Source organism: Phymastichus coffea, unplaced genomic scaffold, assembly GCF_024137745.1.
Source record: "Phymastichus coffea isolate CEN01 unplaced genomic scaffold, Cenicafe_Pcof_1.1 PCOF00057, whole genome shotgun sequence".
Taxonomy (NCBI): domain Eukaryota; kingdom Metazoa; phylum Arthropoda; class Insecta; order Hymenoptera; family Eulophidae; genus Phymastichus; species Phymastichus coffea.
The window spans coordinates 1,495,697-1,521,337 of NW_026706868.1; the positions used below are offsets into that span (position 1 = coordinate 1,495,697).

The following is a 25,641-nucleotide window of genomic DNA, read 5'->3' on the forward strand; positions in this document are numbered from 1 at the left end:
GTTTGGCAGCGGGAATAGCCACAACGGTAAACAGGACAGCCTGCAATTAATCAATTTTTTTTTCTTAATCATCATTTGATGAATAAATGTAAAAAATTTTGTTGATTTTTCGTTATACCTATAAGCTTAATTATTTTGATTGGTGTGGAGATTATACGTCTTGTAGAGTAGATAAGTTGACTGTGGCTCTACTGACAGATTCTGGATATTTGTACAGCTAACCGATTCTTTATAAATCATTGATTCATGCCCGAGATTTGCATGACGTCTTTACCTATAAACAAAGGTTTTTTTCTTTACTTTTTGCAAGCCACCTCTTCAAAAATTTGCCTCACTCTGATTTGATCGTGACTCTTAAGCGATATCAATCAGACGATCTCATGTCTGACTTCGCCACTACTTCACACATTTTTTTCTATTCATTTCCGTGTTCGTGCATAATCAGATTTAAAAAATCAGATAGATTATAGAGACAAGAGTTCTAGCATTATTCAAGACTCAATTCAAACTATATTTCATTTCATCACTTTTTTTGTCAACTTTTATAATTACAGGAAAGAAATAGTTTCTTATTAGATTTATATACAACGCAAAAAATAGTCAATCACAATACAACGAGATATGATTTTTGATTTGCGCTAATTTTTATACATAATAGTTTAACTAATTTTTTAAATAGCTATTCATACGTAAATAGTATATTACGCAATTAGTGCGCGAAACAGGTGATTCACGAACGAGGCAAATTTGACAATCGGCGAGTGAGGGAATGAACTCGCGCAGGTATTGCGTATACTGTTTTTTGACACGTCGTGAGCGAAACAAAAAAGCCTTAAGCTCTCAAAACCAAAGAGAGGACGAGTCGTGACTACAGACGAGCAAACAAAAAATATTGAAAGATAGAATATTAAATAGTGATAAAATAGAATATTAATGCATTTCAACAGATAATCCATACGAATAATTTAACTAACATGTAAAATACACAGTTCCGTGAATAAAATAAAATAAAAATTCACTCAAGCACATGAAATAAACCAAAAGCTCCAACTAACATAATGTAAATCTATTTTAATGTTTATATGTATATTTTTTCAATGTCATAGTCCTCTAATTTTGACTTTGTAATGTCTAATATAGAAAAAAATAAACTTTGTTAAAAGAAATTTTTTTGTTGCGAGCTTTTCTCGAAAACACTACTCTTTTAACTTTATACATTATACTTTTTATTTTCATGAATAATATGAAAAATTGTATTTCTTAAAGTTTAATGTTGATTTAGCGTAAGTTACTAGTAATCCCAAAAATGTACGAACTTTGTACTTGTAAGATAATATTGATTTAATTTGCAGTCATAATGTATGATTTGCGACAGAATTACGTTATAAAACAGTTAATTATTATAAATTTGACCAGCAAAGCGTAAAAAATATTGAATATTTAAAACATTCAATTATCGTAGTCGATAAATTAAAAATTTTTAAAGAGGAATGTTTAATTTTACTGTGATATATTAAAAATTACAAAAAAATTAAGGTGGTATAATTCATTTTATTTTTCAAACGATTCAGTTCAGTCATTATTGCATGAGCTGTTACGACAAGAAATATTGTCGTGTAACAATGGTCTTCTTGCAACTCTTCGATTCAAGTGATGTCCATGGGTAAGCAGAAGTAATGGCGCACTCAAAATGACAATGGGATGGACGGTACATACGTTGTATCGATCGACATCAATAATGAGAAAGTTTCAGCTGTACGAAAATTTAAGCAGGCACTGACAAACAAATGGATTTCGATAAAACACGACACGCATGCATTAAATATCAAAACAGTGAAAATGATAATAAAGTATGAGTAAAGTTAGAGGAATCGACAGATTTAAAAGTACTGAGGTCCGTATCGATAAGAGGCAAAGACAGGAGCTGGAGCAGGGTAGGTGATGAAAGGCGCTGAGTGGACAACTGGAGCAACAGCGGGGAGGATGGCTCTGGACTCAATGAGGGCTGGGCTGCTGATGCTGGTGGTGACTGGAGCAGCAGCATGAACCACGGCGTTGCCGTGGGATTCCACGGTAGTTTCACCGATCACAGCGGTGCGCGTCTCAACAGCCGGAACTGCAGCCAGGAAACCGGGCTTGGCGGCGGCAACAGCGATCACGGCGAACAAAACAACCTACGATGATAATGAATAATTTAATGTCGACTAATTAGTCGTACTTATTTGGATAGAATAAAAATCCAACGAATTCCTTGGTGTACTCACGAGCTTGAACATGTTGGTTTGTGAGGGGATTGTGTCTGGCAGTGTAGACAAACTGAGACTGATGCCCGAACGAGAGATCCTGCACGTTTATATATGAAATCCATTGCCCATGCAAGAAAGACCTTAAAGACCTTCACGCGCTTCAGACTTCCGTGATGTTGCAGAGAAGCCAACGTTCTCTTTTACCGTTTACGTGGCTCCACGCCTGCGCCTCTACTACGCTACAGCCTACATTCGTATTTACTCTCGTCCCTATCTTACGTATTCTTTCTATTATTTTTCATTGACGTAACGATCTACGCGGTCACGTTTGGATACATAATATCAAAGCTCAAGGCTAATAGGCAGTGCTTTTTATATTTCATCGGGTCTTTCAATTTTTACGCGCTCTTTTTATATTAATCTAATCAAGTAAAATAATAAGTTAAAATAGGTGATTTTTAAATTAATTTTTTCTCTCTTTCTATTTTTACTTCAAACGGGAAACTTATGTGGAAAAACGCAACAAGCGTAGCATATTAAAGGGTTCGCGTGTTATTTTATTTTTAATAAAAGCAAAGTAAATCTTTAGTAGTTTATAAATGATTCAAAATGATTTATCTTTAAAGGAACTGAAATATATATTTTAATGAAAATTAAAGAGCATAATGAAAGTTATGACATTCTATATTGATAAAACAAAAATAACAAACTAGATCAAGTACTGATATTCTTAACATTCAACGTAATCAAAGGCTAAAAATGTATTTATGAGAAACCGCTAATCCGAAATCTCGAAACGCCGACGACGCAGGGAGCAGTGAGTGATTAGTAGAAAAAGTAGGTGACAAGTGGAATACCTTGAATTGGAATGCCGAAATCCGTCGAGCTAAGGCACAAAAGAATAACGCACCGAGTCTTTTTCATCGCATACTCAGTCACATGCATATGCGTTTGGCTACTAAAAACGATCACGGATCTTGGGGTCACATCCGCGACACGCCTGTAGTTCACTCGATATTTTCATGCGCAGTCCTTGTATTCCGTACAACAGGATGTTATTTTCTTTTCGTCAGACTTCTCGAGCAATTACAAAGAAATTGGTTAGCACAGCATGCTGGGCTTGCTTCTTTAACCTTCGCTCTGTGATAAAAGGTGTTATCCAATCATAGATTTCGTTGATCTATAAGTTTTAGTTTTTAACCGCCGTTGGTTGCGCGTCTTATTTTACGTAAGGAGCATGGAATGAATAGTGGACGCGTGCGCTGACCCAAAATGTTGACAGTAATAAATCATTAGCTTATTTTCCAGTTACGAGTCGAAAATTTCTCGGTTCTTTTTTTCCGTAATAGCTGAGCTAGTGAATGACTAAGACTAATATTAAGAAAAAGGATTAACAAATGAAACGAAAGCTTTACTTTTAAACGTAATTTATTATTATTTTCTTGTTCAAAGCGGCAAAGATATGTCGTTAGAATCTTAAATCTATAACGTAGCGCATGTATTTATTCTACTTACAGGTATATCAAGTATAGTCGCGCAATTAGACTACAGTTTATAATCCGAAGAATATTTTTTATACACAATACAATAATAGAGTTTCGTTAAAAAAACATATTATTTACTATATAAAATTAACAGCGATAGAAAAGAAGATAAAGATGATTGTTCTTGTTACAAGATCTTGGTCTAGACTAAAGGCACTTTTGAGAGCATGCAATTATACTTATTAAAGTGCGAAAAGGTCGAAGCGCTAGAATATTATAATTTTCTTTTTCATATTGTTCCCAAAGAATTGTTTCCATATTCATCATTTACAAGAGACATCTAATAGACATTTATTTACAATACATATTCCGTAAATTGATGTCAAGCCCATACAAATTTAATATTACAAGATCATATTGAAATTAAGAATTTAATAGGAACTTTTAAGAGTTTTACTTAATTATAATAATTTTTTTAATAAGAATTTTTTCACTTAGAAATTGCTTTAACTCACAAGATTTCGAAGCCTTTTTAGAAACAACTAATTCTTGTGACAAGAGAAAGTTGTTGAAAAATGAAGTCTGGATGCATATCTATTAAACTTACTATTGGCAAAAATAATTGAAATTTCGATTCAAATATTTCAAGACATTAATACACTTTAATACCTCGAACTTGGTGGCGTCGATTTTAAAACGCTTAGGCACTTTGCACAACTATATCTAAATTCCATCATGTTTTTGCAATAGTAGTATAACCTAGCTGTTGTAAATTTTAAGTATATTAATTAATTTTACGGAACTAAAAAAGATTTCTCAATATTAACATCTATATCGTATATTGCTTAGTTTTTAATGCCAATAGAAACAATAATTCGTTTTTAAATGAATGTAAAATGATAGATCTATTTTCTTGTCCAATCCTTTTTCAAGCTGTCAATTTTCTCTGTAACGTACAAAACACAATGCAATGTTTTTGTATTTGATTTTGTATCTGAAGTCACGACTGGATGCGATATTGCTAATTCATTTGAGTAAAACGAAATATTTTTACGAGAATGCCCTACTTAAAAAATCCACGGCATATAAAGTTGAAACTAAAAAAAAATTACGCGATTCAATCGCATCTTGTGGCTATTTGAGTTCTACAATAATAATCTCTAATAGAATTGGATAGATTTTTTAGTTTATTGAAAAGTTTGTTACTAAAATGAGAAGGAATATAATTATTGTTATAACTGCTATCAATTCGGTAATTCCATATTTAATATCCAATTTTTTAATTTTAACGTATTGCTAAAGTGTATATTACATTAATGAATATAAATTAAGCTCACAGTATTACTAGTTATGTATGTTCTACCGACTAGATTATGTATTCATTTCTTAAATTTATTTCTCAATGAACATGGGTATTGATTGAAAAGCTAGAAAATAGATTACATTTTCAGAAATCTCCAAATATTTCTTCTCTATTTTTCAATTTTCTGGACTACTAAAATCATTGAACTTTTCAATATTATATACAGTAACGAGTTGCATTGGCGTTACATAAAGCGTGCATGCTGGAAATTATTTTATAATCTTTATAAAGAGATTATCATTATCGTCACTACGATTCATTTGAAAGTATCATTTTAATAAACTCTACGCATTGTATTTATGAATACTAAAATCACAGAGTTGATTTTGGACATTACGCAGTAATCGAATGTATCCTAACTACAAAGCGCTTCTGTACATATAATTTCTTTAGTGAAAAATATATCTTGTAAACTACAAATAAATATTGAAGTTCAACCTTTATTAAACAATGATACTATAAAACAACTCGTGAAAAACAAGTATGTATCTTGTATAAATCGCCAAATTATGTTTCAAACATAACTATCGCATAAGAAAATATTAAAATTAATTTAAAAATAGAAGCTCATTATAATGAATTTATTTTTGTACTTGAATTTTACGTATATATATTTAATGTAAACTATAATTTACAACGCACCATTATAGTGTACAATAGAAGGCTTCGATTGAAATAGATTGCATTAGTATAGGATTTATTTAAATCTTATTAAATTGCATGGTTTTTTATTTATATTACATTATATACAAGTATTATTATATAATTATTTAAAATGAAAATAAATATTTTTTTTTTATTTATTACGTCGTTAAATTGATGTAGAACTCTTTAGAACGGTTCCTTCATTATTTTTCTCGTATGGATCGACAATTTGTGTGATCGTTTTTTAGCTGTGCGTTTTAGTGTATTCAACCCCATTGTCATAGCAGTTCTTTACAATATACAATTTTCCATCAATAAAATGTTCTATACCCAGTATTTATAAATAAGCGGTGAATTTTGTATTATTAAGTAGTATTGATGTGACACTGAATCAATGTTTAAAATACGAACATGTTTCCAATTGTCTATTTTCATTATTTAAAAATTCACCGATATATTTTGAGATTGTCTTGAAGAATTTATGCGTTAAAAATTTTCGCTAATAGTATAACATTGTTTTTTTTTGCACTTTTTGTTAATAATGTCAGCCGATGACTTAGCATTACAATACTATTAACGTCTTATCTAAAAGTAGTACTAAAATATTGTAATTATTTCGATTTCAGTATAAGTGTTTTACTATATACTTTTGTATTTCAAGCATCGTACATCTTATGCGATTATTGTAATCGTTGTCATTTTGCAACTACGTTTTACATAAAATTGCATCCAGAAGCAATACGGCCAATTAGCATTATCGTTAGAGGTTTAAGCTTCATTCTATTAAACTTCGTCCTCGATACCGCGCAGTGGAATTTGCTGCTTATGTGCCACTGCATTTAGTACGTACATTATCTGGTCTAATTTCTTGTCCATTATCGACAACTGCAACAGTAGAATCAGACTTACTTGAAACCATTCGTAGTTTCACATTTTACGTGCATCATATTCAACAGACTTTTTAAGCGTGCTTTTAGTCACAAGAATTCTACTTCTGACTAATAATTCATATAAATGTGAGGATACAAAATAAAGCCAAGTCAAATATAGCCAACTATGGAAATTTGTTGTAATTTATTTGATATAACCTTTAAAAGCTACTTAATTTACAAAAATGGTAATTTATTTGAAAATGTGAATGACGTTGGATTTGTTGATTCTTTTTCGCGGCATAATTCCGTCCGTTTACGTGGTATTTGATATCGAACAAATATGAGCCCTATTGTTTACTGAGGGTGGTACGAGACGGAGGGTTACTTCCAACTCGTATAATATATTTACACTAGGTGGGTCTTCTATAGTTTCATCAACGAGATTTTCTCGTATATCAATTATAAAAATTTATTCTTTTGATAAATTCTCAAAAAACAAATCGTCATTTAAACTACATGGTAAATATATTTTTATGAATATTCCTTGAATACACAATACTTGACGAAGCGATTCGAAAAAAATAAAGAAAATTTTTCGTTGGAAACGTCAATTGAAAAAAAAAAAGAAAAAAAAAACATCACACGTGCCCATTGCACTCTCGAATCTCGCTCAGCGCAACCATCGAAAAATAAACGTGGACAAAATAGGGTACGTAAAGTGGCAAAGATGACAAGCGCATGCTAAAAAGTGTAGAGAGACGTGGACAACAAGCAAAAGAGTAGAAGAGGGGAGACTTGAGCATTCACCTGCTGCTCGACTCTATAGAGGCGCGCGCCTATTGTCATTGGCTTGATGTTACCTGACCGATCGATTCCTGCAAGGTAGCTGCCCGGCTTACCCAAAGTTTGGTCAAGTCGCCTCTGCAACTCCTGTCGACACACAGACGTATACATACATATACATGCACGCAAAGAGAGAGAGAGAGAGAGAGAGAGAGCATCGATTTTTATAGCTGCTATATGTCCGTTACACGTCGTCATTAGGCCTGCCTGCCTTGGGCTATCGTGTCGATTCCAAACCCATGCATAAATCTAAATTTCGCGTTTTCACGCTCAACTGACCTAATTGTTCGTCGCGGGACTGAACCTCCCTCGCCGCTTTAACTTTGTGTGCCGCTGCACCGAATTAATTTATATCGTGCGATTGGCTATGCCTTCCTTCTCTGGTGTTAAGGAACAGCTATCGACCTCCGCATACCTTTCCGAGGCGCTAACGGATCGCGTATCGATCTTAAGTTTTTTTTGCCGACTTGTAGATTGCTTATCTCTCGCTGTAAAAACACTCGTGCTTGAAAAAACGCTTCGATTAGAAGGCTCTTCGCGTCGCTAGTATATTCACGCGGAAAACCAACGACAATTACTTTTATTACCTAAAAATTGTGTAGATAAGCTATACGACCGGTCGACCAACGAGCTTATCAAATAATCTAGAGTCTCGTCAAGAGAATAACTTGTACAGTGTATTATTTCAGTGGACACGAAATCGTTAATTGTATTATCTATCGTTACGTAGCACAAACCAAAGGGTTCGAAATATAAATGTCGATTCCTATACGATACGTCGTATATGAAAACGGAGCGACTTCATTCGATTTCCGTCGGATAAAAAATGTATATTCCACATCGTGATGTAATACAACGTTTCAAAAACTCGCTGATTGAGAAAAATTGATAAAAACCAATAGGAATTGAGTCGACACGAGAAAAACAGTCTTAATGTAAGTGAAAGAAAAAAGCGAGCGAGACTTACCTTAATTCTCACCATCATGTTAAGATGACCTTGGCTGTACTGTTCAATGACATCCCGTACATCATAGGGTTTGCGTGCTTGCTGAAACTTGCGACGAGCAACGAAGTACTTGATCTTGCGAATGGCCCTTATCGCGTTCCGGTGTGCCTCCGTCAATCTACGGTTTTTACGTTCAATTATATATGCGTGTTGCAAGCGATAACGATTTACATGCTGCCCCTTCGTATTTATCATCGATAATATTCGCTACATATACGCTTCACGTTTTCGCTCGATGTGACTCTTCAATAATTACTTATCGATTTTACATGCGTGAGAATTATGCATTCGGAATCGTTAAGGCCGAATATATCGATTTGAAAGCAATTAATGTGACGATTGAACATTCGTAATTCGTGAAGTGGCCAATGTATTCTCAATCATCGAATTGATTATTCACCGTAGCACGATGGAATGTTTGCCAGTCAGGCGTATTTTTGTTTAATTAAAATGACGAAGCAGAGTTTAATAATAAGAGCCAATGACAGTTAACTGTAATAACGTTACCGAATGTTTCCGTATTTGAAACAATGTAGGCCATAAGATTGTCATGAGTATCGAAAAAAAATTCCATTGTCTCATTAGTTAAACACATAGAGGCTCGAAGAACGTTGCTGTAAATTTTATAGATCACACATTTTTTAAGCAAAACATCTCGTTTCCGATATGAAATGGCGCTTTTACTCCCTTAACTCCTAGTTGGTGACTGAAATATCATTGTCGATATATCTTAATTTGGAAAAACTGATAATTGACAAGACTTGAATAAAAAGTAAATAGTAAATTGCGAAAACTCTTTGAATAGAGTGACATGGTTAAAACAAAATTGCACCAATAGAGTATTTTCGCCAATAACAATCATGATTTTTATTTCTTCGATTCGGAACCTTCTCGAATTGACATCCAATTTATAAAAAGTAGACGAGCAAAATGAAAAGTATCCTTTCAATGAATAGTGTTGCACTACGGTGTAACCCTGCAAAAGTTTGCTTAGCCTCCGTGAACGAACACGTATAGGTCAGTAACTAATTGGCTCAAGTCAATCGAAACTTTCGACGTCCATAGTGCGCGTAACAAACGTGTACACAACGTTGCGTCGAGTTGACTTTGCGCCGCTCAGATGCATAACGGCATTGCCTTTCATATTTCACATCGATCGATCTTCCGAGCGCAAATGCGGCCGCGCTCTGCGCTAAATCATGCGTGTATGCGTATAATCGAGTCGCTCTGTGCCAAACGAAAAAATGAATCACGACAATCTTTCAAATGGCAACTCGGCGGTCGCCGCACGAAAGACAAAAAAAAGTACGTCGTGGTGACGCGTCGAACATTCAAAAATCGAACATTATTATTCAACGAGAATTTCGTTTCATCACTCACGTGGTTACTCGTTGGGGCTCGTCGATGTCGATGTCGATTTCATCGCTGGCTGCTTCCGTCACCGAACTAGTCTGCGAAGTGAACAAGCTTCCCCTGCAAAATTGAAAGTGCACAACAACATACACATACGTACATAGGCGCGAATTTGACCGTCGCCGAATAAGCTCTCCTTACGCTACTTCGTAACGCGAATTTCCGTGGACCAGTCAGGAGGATTGAATTTTTAACGAACTTTCCGCAAGGGAATTTAAAATAGCACGTTAAAACATTAATTCACTTAATTCACAGGTGCGAATGTGTCGTTATTTCGTTTTTTCTACGCACTTTCGCCAGCTACTTGTTTCATTCAACAGCGGTATAAAAATCTCCGAAACTATACAGTTACTATTGTAATCTAGAAAATAGTCGAATAAATATATAAACCGATCGGTTGAGTTATCTTTCTACTATTATTACTTTTTCTGAAAAAAATTCCCCATCAGAATCTCATTTGTGCGGTATAACAAGATAGGCGTATCGTATACTTTGAATCATCAACTCCTGAAAGGTGAACAACCGAATAACGAAGTTTTTATGACAAGTAAACCACAAAAAAGTCTACTCGACATACTCGTCAGCATAAAGTGCGAGCTTCAAGAAAAAGAAAAAAGAAGTTCTAACAAATTATTACTTTGCACGCCTACGGCGCTATTATCAGGTAATCCAAGAGATACAGTAAAAAAATTTTAAAGGCTAATCGACAACACTGACGTGGATCGACAAAAAAAGTGAAATCCGGCCAACGCCATCCGAAAAATACGTCGATCGATTACATCATTCTGACGAGGCTTTCTTCGAGTGCTCAAGTGTATACCACAATTAACCAACCGAAATCTTGGCACTTAAACTTAATATCAGATTCGACTTCGTTATGATTACGTTCTTAATACTTCGAAACATAAAAGCTCTGTTATATACTTGATGAACAAGATGATTAAAGGCGCCAATAAGTCATTCTATGTCTAATTTTGCGAGGCTTCATACTTAATTCATCGGATCTGATTTCTCGTTTATTAACTTGTTCTCTCTCTCTCTCTCTCTCTCTCTCTCTCTCTCTCTCTCTCTCTCTCTCTCTCTCTCTCTCTCTCTTTCTCTTCTTCTCTCGAAGGAAACGGTGTACTCGAAATGAAAATAGACTTTCACTGTTAAAAGGTGATCAGGAAAAGAGCTAGAGCAGAAAAAAAAATAAAGTGGCGAAACGATGAAAATCAAATGAGAAAAGAGTTCAAGGACGCGTCGCCAATTTCAAAGATAGACATCTGAGATTCGAAAATTTTGATGTGCATTTAATATGGAAGTCGTCTGCACTGGACACTGCATTAAAAACGAAGCACTCGAGGCGAATGAGTGAATAATAGAGGCAAGGCGCCAAGCGCGCGGCCACGCGGTTATCCATATTAAAGTGCAGCAATCCGACGCTGATATCCGACTGGATGGTGCGTCGAAAGAATGGGGAAGTTGATTGCAAAAACAGACACGTGAATTTTGTAAGGCGACGCAGTTTTGTTCAAGTTCATCTCTATGAACCTATTTTGAACTATGAATGAAATCGGTTTTAATAAATACCTGATGGGGCAAGCAGCAGCAGCTGCTGCATGTGGGCAAAAAAATAATTTTGGTTTCCACGTTACCTTGTGTTCCACTGTAACAGATGTATTTCGGCACTAAAAATAGCAAAAAATAGCCCTGGATGAGATTGTTATTCTGGCATTACAACGGATGTCAAGGAAAACGGGGAGTTGCTTGTCTTCTTCCTTTCCTTTTTACGGATTTTTATTGCCGGGGGTACTCGCGCTCATGAAGTAAAGAAGCAAAATCTACCGACAGAATGGCACTATCACCGCAGGGAATTAGTTATACACAGTCAATATATCTTTCCTGCCGAGACACATATTTTACGTGTCACCGATGCTATTATTGGAGATTTGTTTTTATTTCATTCGCTGAGATATTGTGTATTATACGAGTACATCGATTTCGATTTGTATAGATAGGGGGACAAGGTGAAATTTACTTGCACTCTTTTTCCCTTGCAAGAACTTTCGATTATGGTTTGGCTTTTCCAGATGATCGAAAAGAAAAGCGGCTGCTATTTTTACGGAGTACGAAAAAAGTGAATTAAACCGCAGCAGGCAACGAAAGTTTTATACGAGCGTATAAGCGATTCTATTCTTTTTTTTTCATTATAGTTCAGCATTGTCGCTTGCGGAATTCCGCCGTATTCTATTTTCAAATATAAAAGAAGTTATGCCAATAAACACTGCTACATTGATCTTAACAAAGTTAAAATGAACATTCTTTTTCCATTTAGGAGAGCATACGATCACGATGATATTGTCATGTAGCAAGCTGTACCTATTTGAGTTAACATAAAACTTTTATGTCGATTTTAACTGAAACATTTTATTCGACAGGTAATGGAGATAAAAAAGAATCTTTGATAAACTCCCGATGAATTCATCTAGAGCTATTCTGCTTTTAATTAAAAAGACGTAGTGTCACTTCGACGCTTTGCTCTATAAAAAAACTTTTCTAAATTCCTACACGAATTCCGCTGGATTTTTTCAAAGGAAAACTTGTCTTATGTAGTTCACGATCAATTTTCACTTTGCAATGCACATACGAGGAACATTTGCTTCGAGTTACTCAGCTTTGACGGTATACGCGGAGTTTGGAAAAACTCATCTTTCAATTTTCTTTTCATTTTACCTTGTTAAACGCACGGCAGAAAGAAAAAAAGATCGAGAAAACTGCTTTCCCATCTTTAGCTCAAATTTCGTTCTGAGATTTCTCTTCTGACGAAAGTATGAGCCACATAAAGGTTGGTAAAAACCCAATCCAACGTTCTTTCCCCTCGTCGAAAGGTCGCGCTACAACAAAGCTCGCGAACACGAGAAAGGGTAGTAGATATACATAGGCGTGCAAGGGAGTGGAGGAAGAAGAGAAAAAATCGATTCTAAGTGAGAAACGACACACGAGAGGGACACTTGCGTTTTATTTATTTTTTTTTTCGTACCACGCGAGTCCCCGAAACAGAAAAATCGAAGCCAACAAGCAAATACACACACTCACCTATTCTCCCTTCTCACTCGATTGGGCGTGCAAGCTTTCGGCTCCTCCATATAGAAGATAAAATCACCCTCGTTGTCTAACCTGGCATCTGTCTGCGATGCTTGAGTAGCACTTGGGTTGTTATTAGTAGTGGTCTGTTGCTGCTGAGGTTGTTGATGTTGTTGCTGTTGCGGCTGTAGCTGCTGCTGCTGCTGCTGCTGCTGCTGTTGGTTGTTCGGAGTCGATTGATTGGAATCAAGCTGCTGCACGTCCATACGGTTGCGCGACTTCCGACGTTTCAAGACGCTCGCCTTTTTAGCCACCTGGATGATCAGAGACTGAACCCCCGGTACCCGTTACGTCAAAGCCAACACACACAGCATGCACTACCCTAAAGATCAAGTTTTTTGCTTTTCTTTTCTCTCGGATGCGCTCAAAACTCTTCTCTAGATATCAGAAAACAAGCTCGATGCGTCTCGATTTTGCACGGCTGGCTGAAGCTTCACTTTCCGTTTATTTTCTCTTGCTAACTTTTTCTTTTTCCATGTACCAACCAACATTTATTTAGATGTAAACATCAAAAACATAAATAATTCCGTTTTTTTTTCTTTCTTTTTGTTACGTTACTTTTGCCGACGTTGCTTGTCTTTTTCTTTTCGAGCTTACGTATTTTTAGCGCAGCCTTTCACTTTGTTTTCTCAAGTTTTAATGTTCACAATTGAGTTGTCACTTATCGACGAGCCATTTTGAGATTTGAATTATTTTATATCTCAACAACAAAATTCAATATTTTGTTCAGATGAGCTCTCGCAGTTCAATTTTCGAGGCGTACTTAATCTTGTAACCATACGACTGTATACCGCTACGATGATCATATCAATAACTGATGAAATCTCTTGTAACGCGAAACCGATACTATTTTTACGGTCCAATAATTTTTGAGCCCACGGTAATGGAAACTTGGAAACATATATCACGGAACAAAATTCCGTTGGCTGTGGAAAATGACCAATCAATTTTTAATCCCTTTCAAGATTCGTACACACCCACTCGGGCACAATGAAGTTGTCATGTACTAAGGTCGAAGCTTATTACCCAATAACCCAACTTCGTTGTGATGTAATAAGGACGAATAAGTCGAGGACAATTGACGTCAAATGCAAAATGAGGCGTACGCCGGCATTATTATCAGTTTGATTCCGGATCGTTGCATCGCCCGTTCACTTGTGCACGATAGAAAATTAATTCTTCGCGCGAAGGTAAAATCAAGTTCGTGGGAAATTCATCACGGTCGCGAGCTAAATCTCCCGTAGACATGCATTTATTTTAATAAACGGCCTGCGCGCTAAATGATATCCCGAACGCGAATCACGTATAAAATATTGTCATCACTGTAGACTTGGATTTGAAGGCACATCGTACATCTGATGATAAATTAATAGTAATGCTCTTTGAAGGAAGAAAAAGAAATTTGCACAAAGCCGTGTGATACTTTGCCAATGACACGAACGACGACGCTGGTGGGTAAGGTCTAGCGCGCGAAGTTCATACGAGTGAATAAAAGGCAATAGGTAGCGGCGTAAAGCTTTTCCCGGCACATCTCGCTTTCTCGCAACTTTCAATCCGATAATCCCTGAGCGCATTGATGCGGTGCGCTCGCGTAACGGTACTTTGCGTGTGGCTGACATTTGAAAAGCCTGACCGCGAACGCAGCTGTGGTTAAAGCAAGCGACCGAGACAAGAAAAAAAGACTTTGTAAAAGGTCTGTACTCGAGTAGTTGGCAAATCCTTTGAAAAAAAAAAAAAAAAAAAAAAAAAAAGAATAAAGAAAGCAGCCGGTACACAATGACAATAGTCACGTGGTTAAAGATGGCTTTTATCCGGAGCTTGTAAGGCTATTATGCCTCGACAAGCTATAAATAAAGCTCTAATGCCTCTATAAGTGACAAGGTAAAAAGGCCGCGACGAGACCTTCATTACTTACTGTGGCTGCGCTGAAACAACAATAGGCTCTGCATCCTCTTAGCACATCAAAACTGAAAGCGCCGAAAAGAAAAAAAAATGATAATAATGAGCGAAGTCATCATATATGAGACGGAAAAAACAACGAAGCTTGCACGGAGCTTGCGCGGATTATCCGACGACCCAGAAAATAGCAGCGGTAGGCACATTCCCGTCGCTTGTATCTTTTACGCCTCGCCGTCTGTGACAGCAGCGCAGACACACTGCATGCTTAAGAAGCAAACAGGAGGCTGCGTATGTACCTATAAAGCGCCCAGCGTTCAAGCATAATACCGAGAAATGTACTTAGCACGTTGTTACTCCATATACTATCTTGCTTCCCTCGAAACAACGCGTCGTGCGCTGACTTGGTTGCCGTGTCAGCTTTCAATCTTAAGCCTTCGATAATTTACCGAAATTGTCCTAAACCGCCAGCTCCAAGCTAGTTATTTACTGGCTATTAATGGTGGCTTTTGAACTGAGCTTTTGAGCACGTAGCTTGAGTTACGCGACTTTACAACGTCAAAATTATGGAAATGAGTCTTTTGATTCTGACACTAATTCTAGCTGATGAATGAGTCAAGCCATTTCTATCGATGGTTCTTTTTTGACATGATCATAGGAACATCGAAACTACTGGTATGTCGAGAGATAGCAACATATTGCTAATGAAAAGCTATTCTTTACATCGTAATTTCTTAATCAAATGGTCTTTGCAAAAAATCAAATTTTATTGCCTCATAGAGATTCAGAAGAGAGCCATTGGCGATTAATATTGTTTGACTCGCGGCTATTTGATATGATTGGAAAAGTGAATTGTAATGTTGTAATTTCAACGCTTTCAGTTTCTCTGAAGCGCTAAATAAAAAAAAAACGGAATTTTTAATTAATTCTACCGATCCAACTTTACTTTAGAGTAGTTTAGGTTTAATATTAGGTCTTAGTAGTACTAGAATTTGAACGGTGCTAATAGATTCAGTAAAAGTGTCAGTAGTTGAGAAAATTGATCTAAATCACTACTGAAGTCTAAATTCTAACGAAGTTGCATAAAGTAAGAGTTTGATGGGTGCGACACTAAAAAAAGAAAAAAGAAAAAAAAAAGAAAAGGAAAAAGAAAGAATATTATACTATGCAGTAATATTGTCTGTTCGATAATATAATCGATATATACCGTGGAGTGTCGTCGTTAGAACGCACTTTCGAGCGATAATATCAACATTGATCCTCGCGTTCAAACAAACGAACTACCTCCTCATAATTCTCATCATTCTCCGTGCTGTTGCGTGAGTACATACCAACCCTATCTGAAAATTGTCGCTCACTTTGAATAGCAAGAAGAAGAGCGAGGATCTCGTCGTGAAACAAGGACGCACATTTAAACGTAAACTTCTCTTGTAAATGTAGCAACACAGCGTATATTACAAGTTAGACGAATGGAACTAACATATAACTAGACATTGCATTACGTCAATAAATACACCATGACTAGATTGCCGAATAGGGAGGTGTGGGCAGGTATATATATATACACATAGATGTAGAGAGCGTTTCGGGAGAGTGGATGCGTGTCCATTTGAGAGGCCAGCTAGCCGACAGACTCTACGGGCTGCTGCACCCGCGCTAGTAATATGTACAGACGCTAACTCCTTCGCTCACTTCGAGGGAGGAGGGCTCTCGTCTAAGCGGCGCTGACTGACATTCGAAACACTTAATAAACGTCGACATGCAATTTGCACAAGGTGCTTAGGATGAAGACGTGAGAAGCAGTGAGGGCAGGGCGGGGGTACCTTGCCGAGCGGCGTGGTCGGCTGCCCCGTGGGCGCCGTATCCTTCACGTAAATGTTCCACGTGGCCACGCTGTTGGTCGACTTTTCCGCGGCGTGACAACGCCACAGGCACTGGATCAGCATCGCCGCCGCGGGGATCTGACGGTTGAAGTGCTTCTGGCGCTGTTTCTGCTGGACTTTCAACGCGAAACCGGAGCCCAGGATTCCCTAAATTGCATCCAAATCAGTGACTGACGCCAGTGTGTTTGAAAATGTCTACTGCCCAATCCTTACGGCTGGAAGTGCAAAGAAGGAAATGGCGAACACGCTGAAACACGATGCCACGATTTTACCCATCCACGTCTGAGGCACCGCGTCGCCGTAGCCTATCGTTGTCACTGTTATCTGCGCTCACCGATAAACGTACAATCGCTTTATTAGTTTCGAGGAGCAACGGACTCTTTTCGGCATTCACAAGAAATAGTCATGCAACGCTCTAATTAGAAAACAAACATCGCCATTAATCATTTATTTTATTTTATGACTGATAAACGGAAATCAAGAGTTCGTCGAGTATTGTCCTTTTTTGACATTCTGCTTGCGAGATTACTCAAAAGATGACGCACTTTTGCATGAAATCAAAAGCCCAAATGGTATTAATTAATTAATAGACGTTGCTTTCTCAATTTCGTTACTAATTTTAATTATTTGCAGAGCAAGTGTGTGATGAAATATTTTTTGATACAACGAATTTTACAGCAAACTAGAGTTAACTAATGAAAACTATGAGCTGAAATCAGGATGAAACAGAGTAAAAGTTTTTCTAATTCAAGAGCAAATCGAAAAAACTTTGTTATTATTCTTTTTTGCCGGTCAAAAGCTTTCGTGCTTAATGCTGCACTCTCGTATAAATTTTACCGTGGAGACTATAAAAATTGAAAGACTTCGTAAAAAATCCACAGTTTAATCAATCAAGATTTTGCCGTCACGCGAAAGTCCAGCCACAGCCTGGTAGCTTTTTAAAAATTAATAATTTTCCCTCAGCAGCGTAAAACTTGATAATTAATTATAAGCAGTAGAAAGAAATCCTTCAAATTTTAATGTGAAAAGACAGTTAAATATAACTGCAAACCTAGTTCAAAAGCACATTTTACTCAGATGACATGTAATAATACATCGAGTGAAAGAAATTAACAGCGAGGTTTCCACTCACCACACCCCACCACAAAGCGTCGGCGTAACTTGCAAAGTCAATTCTACCTTGAGGTCCGGTAACGTCCTTTTCCGCCAAATATACAAAGTAACTACTAAATATGAGACCGAGAAATCCTATGTACAGTGTAGTTATTAATTCCTGTAACAAAGAAAACAAAAAGAAAAACAAACATTCGCGTTATGTTTAATTTCCACTGAGAAGTTGAGCTAAGACGGTTATGGTAATTTTTACGAATTGCAGTAGTAAAAAAAAGTAAAAAAATAAAAATTACGATTTTACAGTGAGGACACTGTTTTTTACAACCTTTTGACACGTGTGGCATCAAGGTCTCGCGTTGCTCTCTCGCGCACGCCTAAGCGAATCAATATATTTATTGTTATCGCGTGTTTTCTGCATTGTCATCAGATATAGAAAGAAACCACGTGCTATTTTACATTAATCGATTCGACAATTACAGATCCCGGAAAGCCAGCAATCCAGAGAGATATATAGAGTTTACGTATCACGCGATCGTCATCCATCTCGTGGCCGAGCGATCTCTCGCTTTTTTTCCTGTTCTACCTTATCTTTATGGCATTGAAAAATGCGACTCGCGTTTCGGAACATTTAATTACACGAGATATAGATGGAAGGCGTAATCGTGCTGTACCTGGCGATGAATGAAGACTACAGAGCCAAGAAGTCTCCAGGTACCCCCTTGGCGATCTACGTGGAGCATGCGAAGAATCTGCAGAAACCTTATGCCACGAATGGCCGAAGTGGCGAACACTTGGCCGTTGCTGCCGACCGAGAGCACGACCATCGACGCCACCACCACTATTAAATCTGTTCCAACAGAAATTGCGACGCATGCAGCCCGCATGCATGAAAAAATCCATATGCATATTCATAGGCGAAGCGGCTTTGGATAGCCATCGGGCACGCACCTATTATACATATTGGTTTTCGAATGAATCTCAGTCGGCCGCAAAAGCCCATGTACTTCGACCGGCATCCCGCACTCCATAATCGCACCAAATATTCCACGCCGAAAAACACAACTAGACATATTTCCTGTAATAAATAACGCATACATTGTTTCGTACTTAATCAGTGTCACCGAGTTTTCGTACACAAATAGCGACAAGCTTCATGTGCTGCATAGTCTTTGTTTACATTTTGATGCGGCAGCACGCAACCTGCATTTCATTCAGAGCTCAATTACAATTTAGTATTCATTATAAATACATCGCAAATGTAATGCAAGCAATTACTACAAAGTGTACTGTAATAAACGTGAACACTCGGAAAAACAATTAAAAAGTCATAAAAGAGGTATTTAGCGAAAAGGGAAATTTATGGGAACGAATACCGTGTAAAAATGTGAGCTAACGAAATGTAATTAAAGTAACTATAAGAAAATGAATCGGTCGAGCAATTGAACCGTTGTATAAGAGGGGGTATAGAACGATTGTAGTCAATTGTCAAGCCTATCGCGGAAAATGATAGCGAAGTTCATTTGAAATTCACAAGACTTTTTTTTTTTCTCCTCGATACTTACCATCCAGAACAAAGTTTCATTCGCAAATTCACTGTACTCGTCTATCGTCGATAGTACACTAAAAATAAGGCACACCAATACCACCATGAACCTGCAGGAAACATTAATTTATCATTTGCATTCATCCCGCATGCGTATACATATATATCGAAGCTGAATGGAAGTAGGGAGCTTAAAGATTCATCTGAAGCTTTTCGTATCTCTGACGACAGAGAAAAACATTCTTTAGCAAGCTTCCCCTCCGACCACTGACCCAAATGTGCTTTCGTATTTGCTCTTTATGATTCATCGAAAGATGAAAAGGTATGCCGGCGTCGAACCTTCATTCCGACTATTAAAGAGAGAAAAAGCAACTTCAACTAATTTCGGTCACGCACAGTCGCTGTGTCATATAGCTTGCAACGTTATTACTTGTAATTGTCAATGTAATTAGAAATGAACAAAGTAGGTAAGGCGTGGCACATGCCCTTTCATAAATCTTCACTCTCCCTGCTCTCCCATCTCGGTCAGACAATGAGCTTAAGAAAGGGAGAAAATGATACCAACACCGAGAAGTGGTAGAGAAAGCATTTCCATCCCGTGGGACGTTCCAGGAAGTTATAGACTTGGCCCTGAAAAGTAGCCTTTCCAGCGCGGCGATGCTCCTTTACGCGGTAGCGGCCCTCCCATGTTTGTCGATCGCCGGTCACGGTTAGCTGTAGCCTCTGATCGATTCCTAAAAATGTTTGCCAGTACAACAGACGAATGGAAAATGATGTGTAACGGGAGAACAAAAGGTTTGATCGATCGCCAGTGAGAGAGAGAGAGAGAGAGAGAGAGAGAAAGAGAGAGAGAGAGACTAATCAGTCGTCATCATGTACCGTGCATAGGTGCATAGATAAGGCGAGAGCAATTTACTCGGACAGAGATGGGAATTCGGCCAACGACGACGACGACGACTGATACGGTAGATTCGTTGTAGCGTGACTAATATTTGGTCTCTACTACGAGATTATGTGCCATCTCTCTTTCTCTTGCTTCCGAATGACATTCGTGCAAACAATTCATTTCTGGCATGTAACGTAATATTTATAACTGAATCAAATTGATCAACAAGTTAACAACTCTAATAAACTTTGCACGTTGATCCCTGTAAAATTGAAGAGAAGAAAAAGCACACGCATAACCATGCAACGTGTCAATGATTCCTCGGTCTGTCGGCCGCGCAAGTGCAACCTTACATCAATAATGCCGAACCATTGTGTTGTTCTTTCAGCAATATCTTGAGACGCCAAGCACAACGACAAGCAGAAACAGTATCAGTTCGCGCGTAGCCAATGACATTGGATGCTTACCACCACAGGCATCGATGTTGTCCGAGGGTAGAGTTGTCGTGTCAGACAATGGGGATGGCGTTGGTCTAATGTCGCCGGTACCAGGCTCCAGATAATTACCCGAGGCATTTCCAGGCCCGGCGCCGACTTGCGCTATTGTAACGTTGAGCGAGCCCCGGTTACCTGCGAAGCAAGGGAATAGCAAATCGTCAGCCACTCTTTGCCTCGTTTTCTTTTGCTGCTTGCAAACTGGGTCGTTAATAATGACCTTTGTGTCGCGCGCGAAGGTTATTTTTAGATACACGCCGATCGCACCGGTCACGCCGATCACAATAATTTTTCACCTGCAGCCTTTCAGAAGCAGATCGATGCACCGAGCTCGCGCGCACGTCCGCACACGCGCGCGTACGCGGGCTTTTACGACTTACCGAGTGCGCGGCAACAATATAGTGCACACTGCGGTTTTCGAGTATCTCGCATTCCTTCCTCGATCAACCGATAAAGTGAAGCTTATCAAAGCGGCAGCGTTTCTGCTGCGTCATACGAACACTCGGCAGCTTAAGATTCGCTCTACTTTGGCGCAGCAGGCTTAGCTCGAGTAAAGCGTATCACATCGATTTGCAAGCTGATCGACGATACGGAAAGCTCGCGTTGGCCGATCCGAGACAGCTTCGGAGGATTTGTTACCGAGACGAGGAGCGTTTGCTCGTACACGTCGTAGAGCGAATATTGAATAACACGGGATCAGGGAAAAGCTCTGAAAAAGATTAAGAGAAAGGAGAACCTGTCTTGGAAGTCGGTGGTAATAATCCCTGGACTTCTTCCAGCGGCATAGCTTGGAGATGAAAGTGATCTCGATGGTGGTGGGCGTTGTGCCTGGGCCGATCTCTCATGCCTACTTCTGCCCAGTTTCACAGCACCGACAGCAGAACCTTTCCTACGCAATCGTTGCAGCGAGTGTCTCGGCAACGGCGGCGGACCGTCGCTGCTGCTTGTTGCCGTCGAGGCAGTCTTCTTCCTTGCAACGCTCGCGCGGCTTTTTAACAACGAGACCTCCTCGCCGCTGATATCTTCTTCGTCTTCTTCTCGTGGCGCTCGACCGAGCTGCTGCTGCCGCGTAGTCATCGCCCGGCCGTCCCACCGACCATGTCCCGATGCAGCACCTCTCAGCAGCCTTTGCAACCTTTACTCATTTGCACCGTGTTAACACAACTCCTTCCCCCGTTGTAAATCTCGCATCGCATAAGACGACTACGTAAACAACACACACGCACGCGCGCCCTCACGCGTACACGTACGAGATACGTATAACAACGTAGGCGGACGACCGCTCGAAAGGGTTCTGAACTACATAATCGACGAACCATGTCGACTAAGAGTCTTTGTCTACGTGTCTGCGTTGCCTACGTTGCGTGTGTTTGTTGTTCTCGAGTGAGATGTTTCAATGACGTATACTGGTGCTAGTAAGTCAGTGCAAAACAACGTGATCCAAAGCTATCGAAGGACTATAGATGCTCGCGATAACGGCTAACTCGTACGTTCAATTCATTGACATATGTAAGTTGTATGACTTACTAAATTGCCGGCTGTATGTAATTACGCGTGTGGATTTTTAATGGCTACGAGATGTAACGATCACTGTTCACCCAGCGATCTCTTTGTAAAATTCACGCGCACACGCATACATCGATCTTGCTGATGTTTTATTGTCGTGTGAACATCGAAAAAACACACAGATGAAAAAAGAGCGAATAAAAGAAAGTGGTATAGTGGTCAATTACATCCGGAGAATCTCCGACGTGTGTTTGCGTCTGATTCGTCCAGCGTCAAAAAGCGTGTCCGTACGTAGAAATCGCCACGGCCATTATTTTAGCGCAAGCCAAGGCAAACGAAAGCTCGGTCGACGACACACTTTGCTTCTGGAAATCAACGCAACGAAAAACAAAACAAAAATCACAGAGCCAAAACAATGTACGCACAAGAACAAATGGAAAGGAAAATATACGGCGACAAAAGAGTGAGAGAGAGAGAGAGAAAGAGCGAGAATAAGCCAGCCGTTGGTTTGAAGAAAGAAGCAACCCTGAACTGTATAGTTAAACTCCAGAAGCGAAATAGATTATAATTACATATTAGTCTCAAAGAGAAAAAGACAGTTATTGTCATACTTTTTCGTCGACGTCGCGCAAACTTGTTAACTTTATCTCTCTTGGGAGCTTTACACGGTCTTGCGGCCCCACTGAATCGAGCTTTTTCAAAATACAATACAATCAAGAATTGATTCCGAAAAACAATACGACAACGTAACACTATTTTCTCCAAGTAATTCTCTTAATTTTATTTGCAAAATGCCGTATAATATAATGGCAGTCAGAGGGCAGATGGAAAATTATAGATTTTCTGATTTGCCTTTGCGAACTATTAGAGAATTGCCGAGTTAGCTAAATGAAACCTCAAGGCCGCGGCGACAGCAGTAATCTAATAAGTTCTCATTCAAAATGCCAAGCGAAAGTACTTCATCTTTTTCTTTTGTAACGTTACAATAGTCAGCTCATAATTCAGTCTTTGTATATACATAACAGCCAATATAATTATGCCTCGTGATAAAAAATTGTTTGGTCTGCAATCCACATAAATCACATTATCCCCCTACTCTATTGTTGCGCAGCGACCTAAGACTTCCACGGCTATGATAACAAAAGCTCTGAGTGACTAAAACGAGTTAATTAATTATTCTATCCTCGCGATGCATGTCACATGCGTGTGTGTATGTACGTACGTGGAGCTATTTAAAGAAACACGCAGACTTAAGTAGGTCACCAGACATAAACTCGTAGAATATTATTATAAATTCACGCGCAAATCAAACTGAAATAATCGAGAGAAAAAGCTATTTTTCTTGCTTTCCCGTCTGCCTTTGCTTCTAGGTCAAGCGGAGCGGAAATGGAATACCGAAGTTGACGATTATTTTCTGCTCTCGACTCCCACGAAACGATAATATAAGATAGCTGGCCGCTAGCAATGTCGGTCTTCATTTAGCTGTACCCTCTGTCAATAAATTATAGCAGAGAATAAGCTAGACAGCAAGATGGCAGACTCTAGTAAATGCGGGGCAATTTTAGTCTACCTGCAGTGAAAAAAAAGAAAAAAAAACGGAAGAAAAACAGTAAAAGAAGTATAAAGTTAAGTCTTCGTGAAGCGATTTCAGTTCTGCAATTAGAGCTACATTATAGAATGAGGCGAAGTGCGCTCGTGATAATGAGAAAATAGTCTAATTATTCTGTACTTTCATTTTCCGTCACTTATCATGCTAACAATACAAAATGGAAAGTTTAAGAAAGGATACACCGTGTGTGACGCTTTAGTACACCGTGATATTGACACGATTGTATAACATTATCTATTTTTACTATGGCAGCTGAACTTTGAAAGAGCAATTAACAAATGTAGGTTGAAAAATGCAGCCTGCATGAAGCATATTATAGAGTTTGATTTCGCTCGCACGGGCTGTAAACATCGATCGTGCGCAGAAAAAATTGTTTGGAATTATAAACACATTAGGAATAAGATGTTTGTGTCATATATACGATTATGTTGATCTAAACCAATAATCGACAGTTCATAGGTGACCTACTTTTCGCTCTCTTTCTCTCTCTCTCTCTCTCCGCGAAAAATACACACACACGTTTCTTCCTCATACTACCTTTCGAGCTGAGTAATCTCATGTCAAAAGCTCCTATTTTATACTAGTGCGCATTAGCGTCAGCTTCTTTTTTTATTATTATATACCCCATCTCGCGTAAAGCAGATAATGCCCCTATACATACTTCGCAGATTAAATGGCCACTAATGTAGCTTTAAAATATATACATTTTTTCTTCCATCTTCTCTGTCGACGAAAAAGAAAATTACGAGGTAATTTTTTAGCCGCTTTCCCTCCGTAAATTCCCGTATAAATATATCATTAATGAGGGGGGCTTAACGCGAGAGAAATGTTTAATTAAATGCATCGTCGGGTTGTAAAAGTACGAGCTATAAAGTCTGAAAGCTCATACTGACGGAATTTCATTTGCGTAACGAAGTGATTTTTCAGGCCAACTAAGTTTATAGTTGTTATCCGCTTGCGATGCGTTTGCAAAGTAGTGAAAATTCACACAATTGCTCAGAATAGCTGTCAGAAAACTGACTTGAAAATCCGACAAATGAGCTCTTAACACGTGAGCGCGTCGCTAACGCGGGAAGAACGTTTGTGGCGAAGCTCCGTAAGCTGGTTTCTTTCGTACAAGCAAATGTCATGAAAAAAGTTTCGTTATTTGACTGCGCACCATCAGTATAAAAAGCAACGTGGCGGAAAAAAGGAAGGAGAACGACAAAACATAGCCGTGCAGGCACTTTGGCAACACATTAGGAGCATTAAAATTCATCCGACCCGACAGCTGGAAAAGAGCAAGCCGTAAAAAGCAAAGAAAGAAAGGGAGAGTAGAAAGGACAGCTGGTTTCTCACCTCCTCGGTGTGCTTGTATGTTGCGTCTGCCTGTTTCTCTTACACGGCGACGGTGAGAACGACGGCGACGGCAGCGGCGAGATCCACTTGCCGGATCGCAAACACAGAACGCACTTGCTCAACCTTGACACTCATCGCTTTGTGTTGGTCGTGTCTCTGCGAGGAGGGAACGGAAAGCAGCGCAGGAAAGAAGAGAGACAGGACAGGGTGGGAGTGGGTGGCGAAATGCGAGATCGACGAGCGCGTGCAACACGTGTGCCTGGCTGTTCCTTACGGATTCGACACGGGAGCGTGGAGCGAGGGAGGCGCGCGCGCGCGCACGTTGCTTCGTCAGTGGTCGGAGTCAGTCTGCGAGGCGACGCTCGTTTCAACAGC

At 38.8% G+C, this 25,641-nt stretch overlaps 2 protein-coding genes across 3 annotated transcripts; both read right to left on the reverse strand.

Annotated features, from left to right (window-relative positions):
- Positions 1-1,576: 1,576 nt before the first annotated feature.
- Positions 1,577-2,350, reverse strand: LOC131666211 (uncharacterized). Its single transcript, XM_058938657.1, has 2 exons — positions 2,265-2,350; positions 1,577-2,174 (listed from the first exon to the last, which is right to left on the reverse strand). The coding sequence occupies exons 1-2, from the start codon at positions 2,274-2,276 to the stop codon at positions 1,881-1,883; spliced, it is 306 nt and encodes a 101-aa protein (XP_058794640.1). The 5' UTR covers positions 2,277-2,350; the 3' UTR covers positions 1,577-1,880.
- Positions 2,351-3,674: 1,324 nt separating this feature from the next.
- On the reverse strand, positions 3,675-25,641 carry LOC131666176 (potassium voltage-gated channel subfamily KQT member 1-like). Of its 2 annotated transcripts, none has more exons than XM_058938594.1 (15): positions 25,267-25,641; positions 21,550-21,948; positions 20,787-20,948; positions 19,999-20,167; positions 19,453-19,543; positions 18,839-18,965; positions 18,562-18,737; positions 17,910-18,050; positions 16,991-17,101; positions 16,718-16,924; positions 12,951-13,267; positions 9,840-9,932; positions 8,421-8,577; positions 7,418-7,540; positions 3,675-6,623 (listed from the first exon to the last, which is right to left on the reverse strand). In XM_058938594.1, the coding sequence occupies exons 2-15, from the start codon at positions 21,656-21,658 to the stop codon at positions 6,522-6,524; spliced, it is 2,085 nt and encodes a 694-aa protein (XP_058794577.1). In that variant the 5' UTR covers positions 21,659-21,948; positions 25,267-25,641; the 3' UTR covers positions 3,675-6,521. The 2 variants fall into 2 exon arrangements, with proteins under 2 accessions (XP_058794577.1, XP_058794578.1); XM_058938595.1 differs by having other exon boundaries at positions 12,951-13,252; positions 25,267-25,640.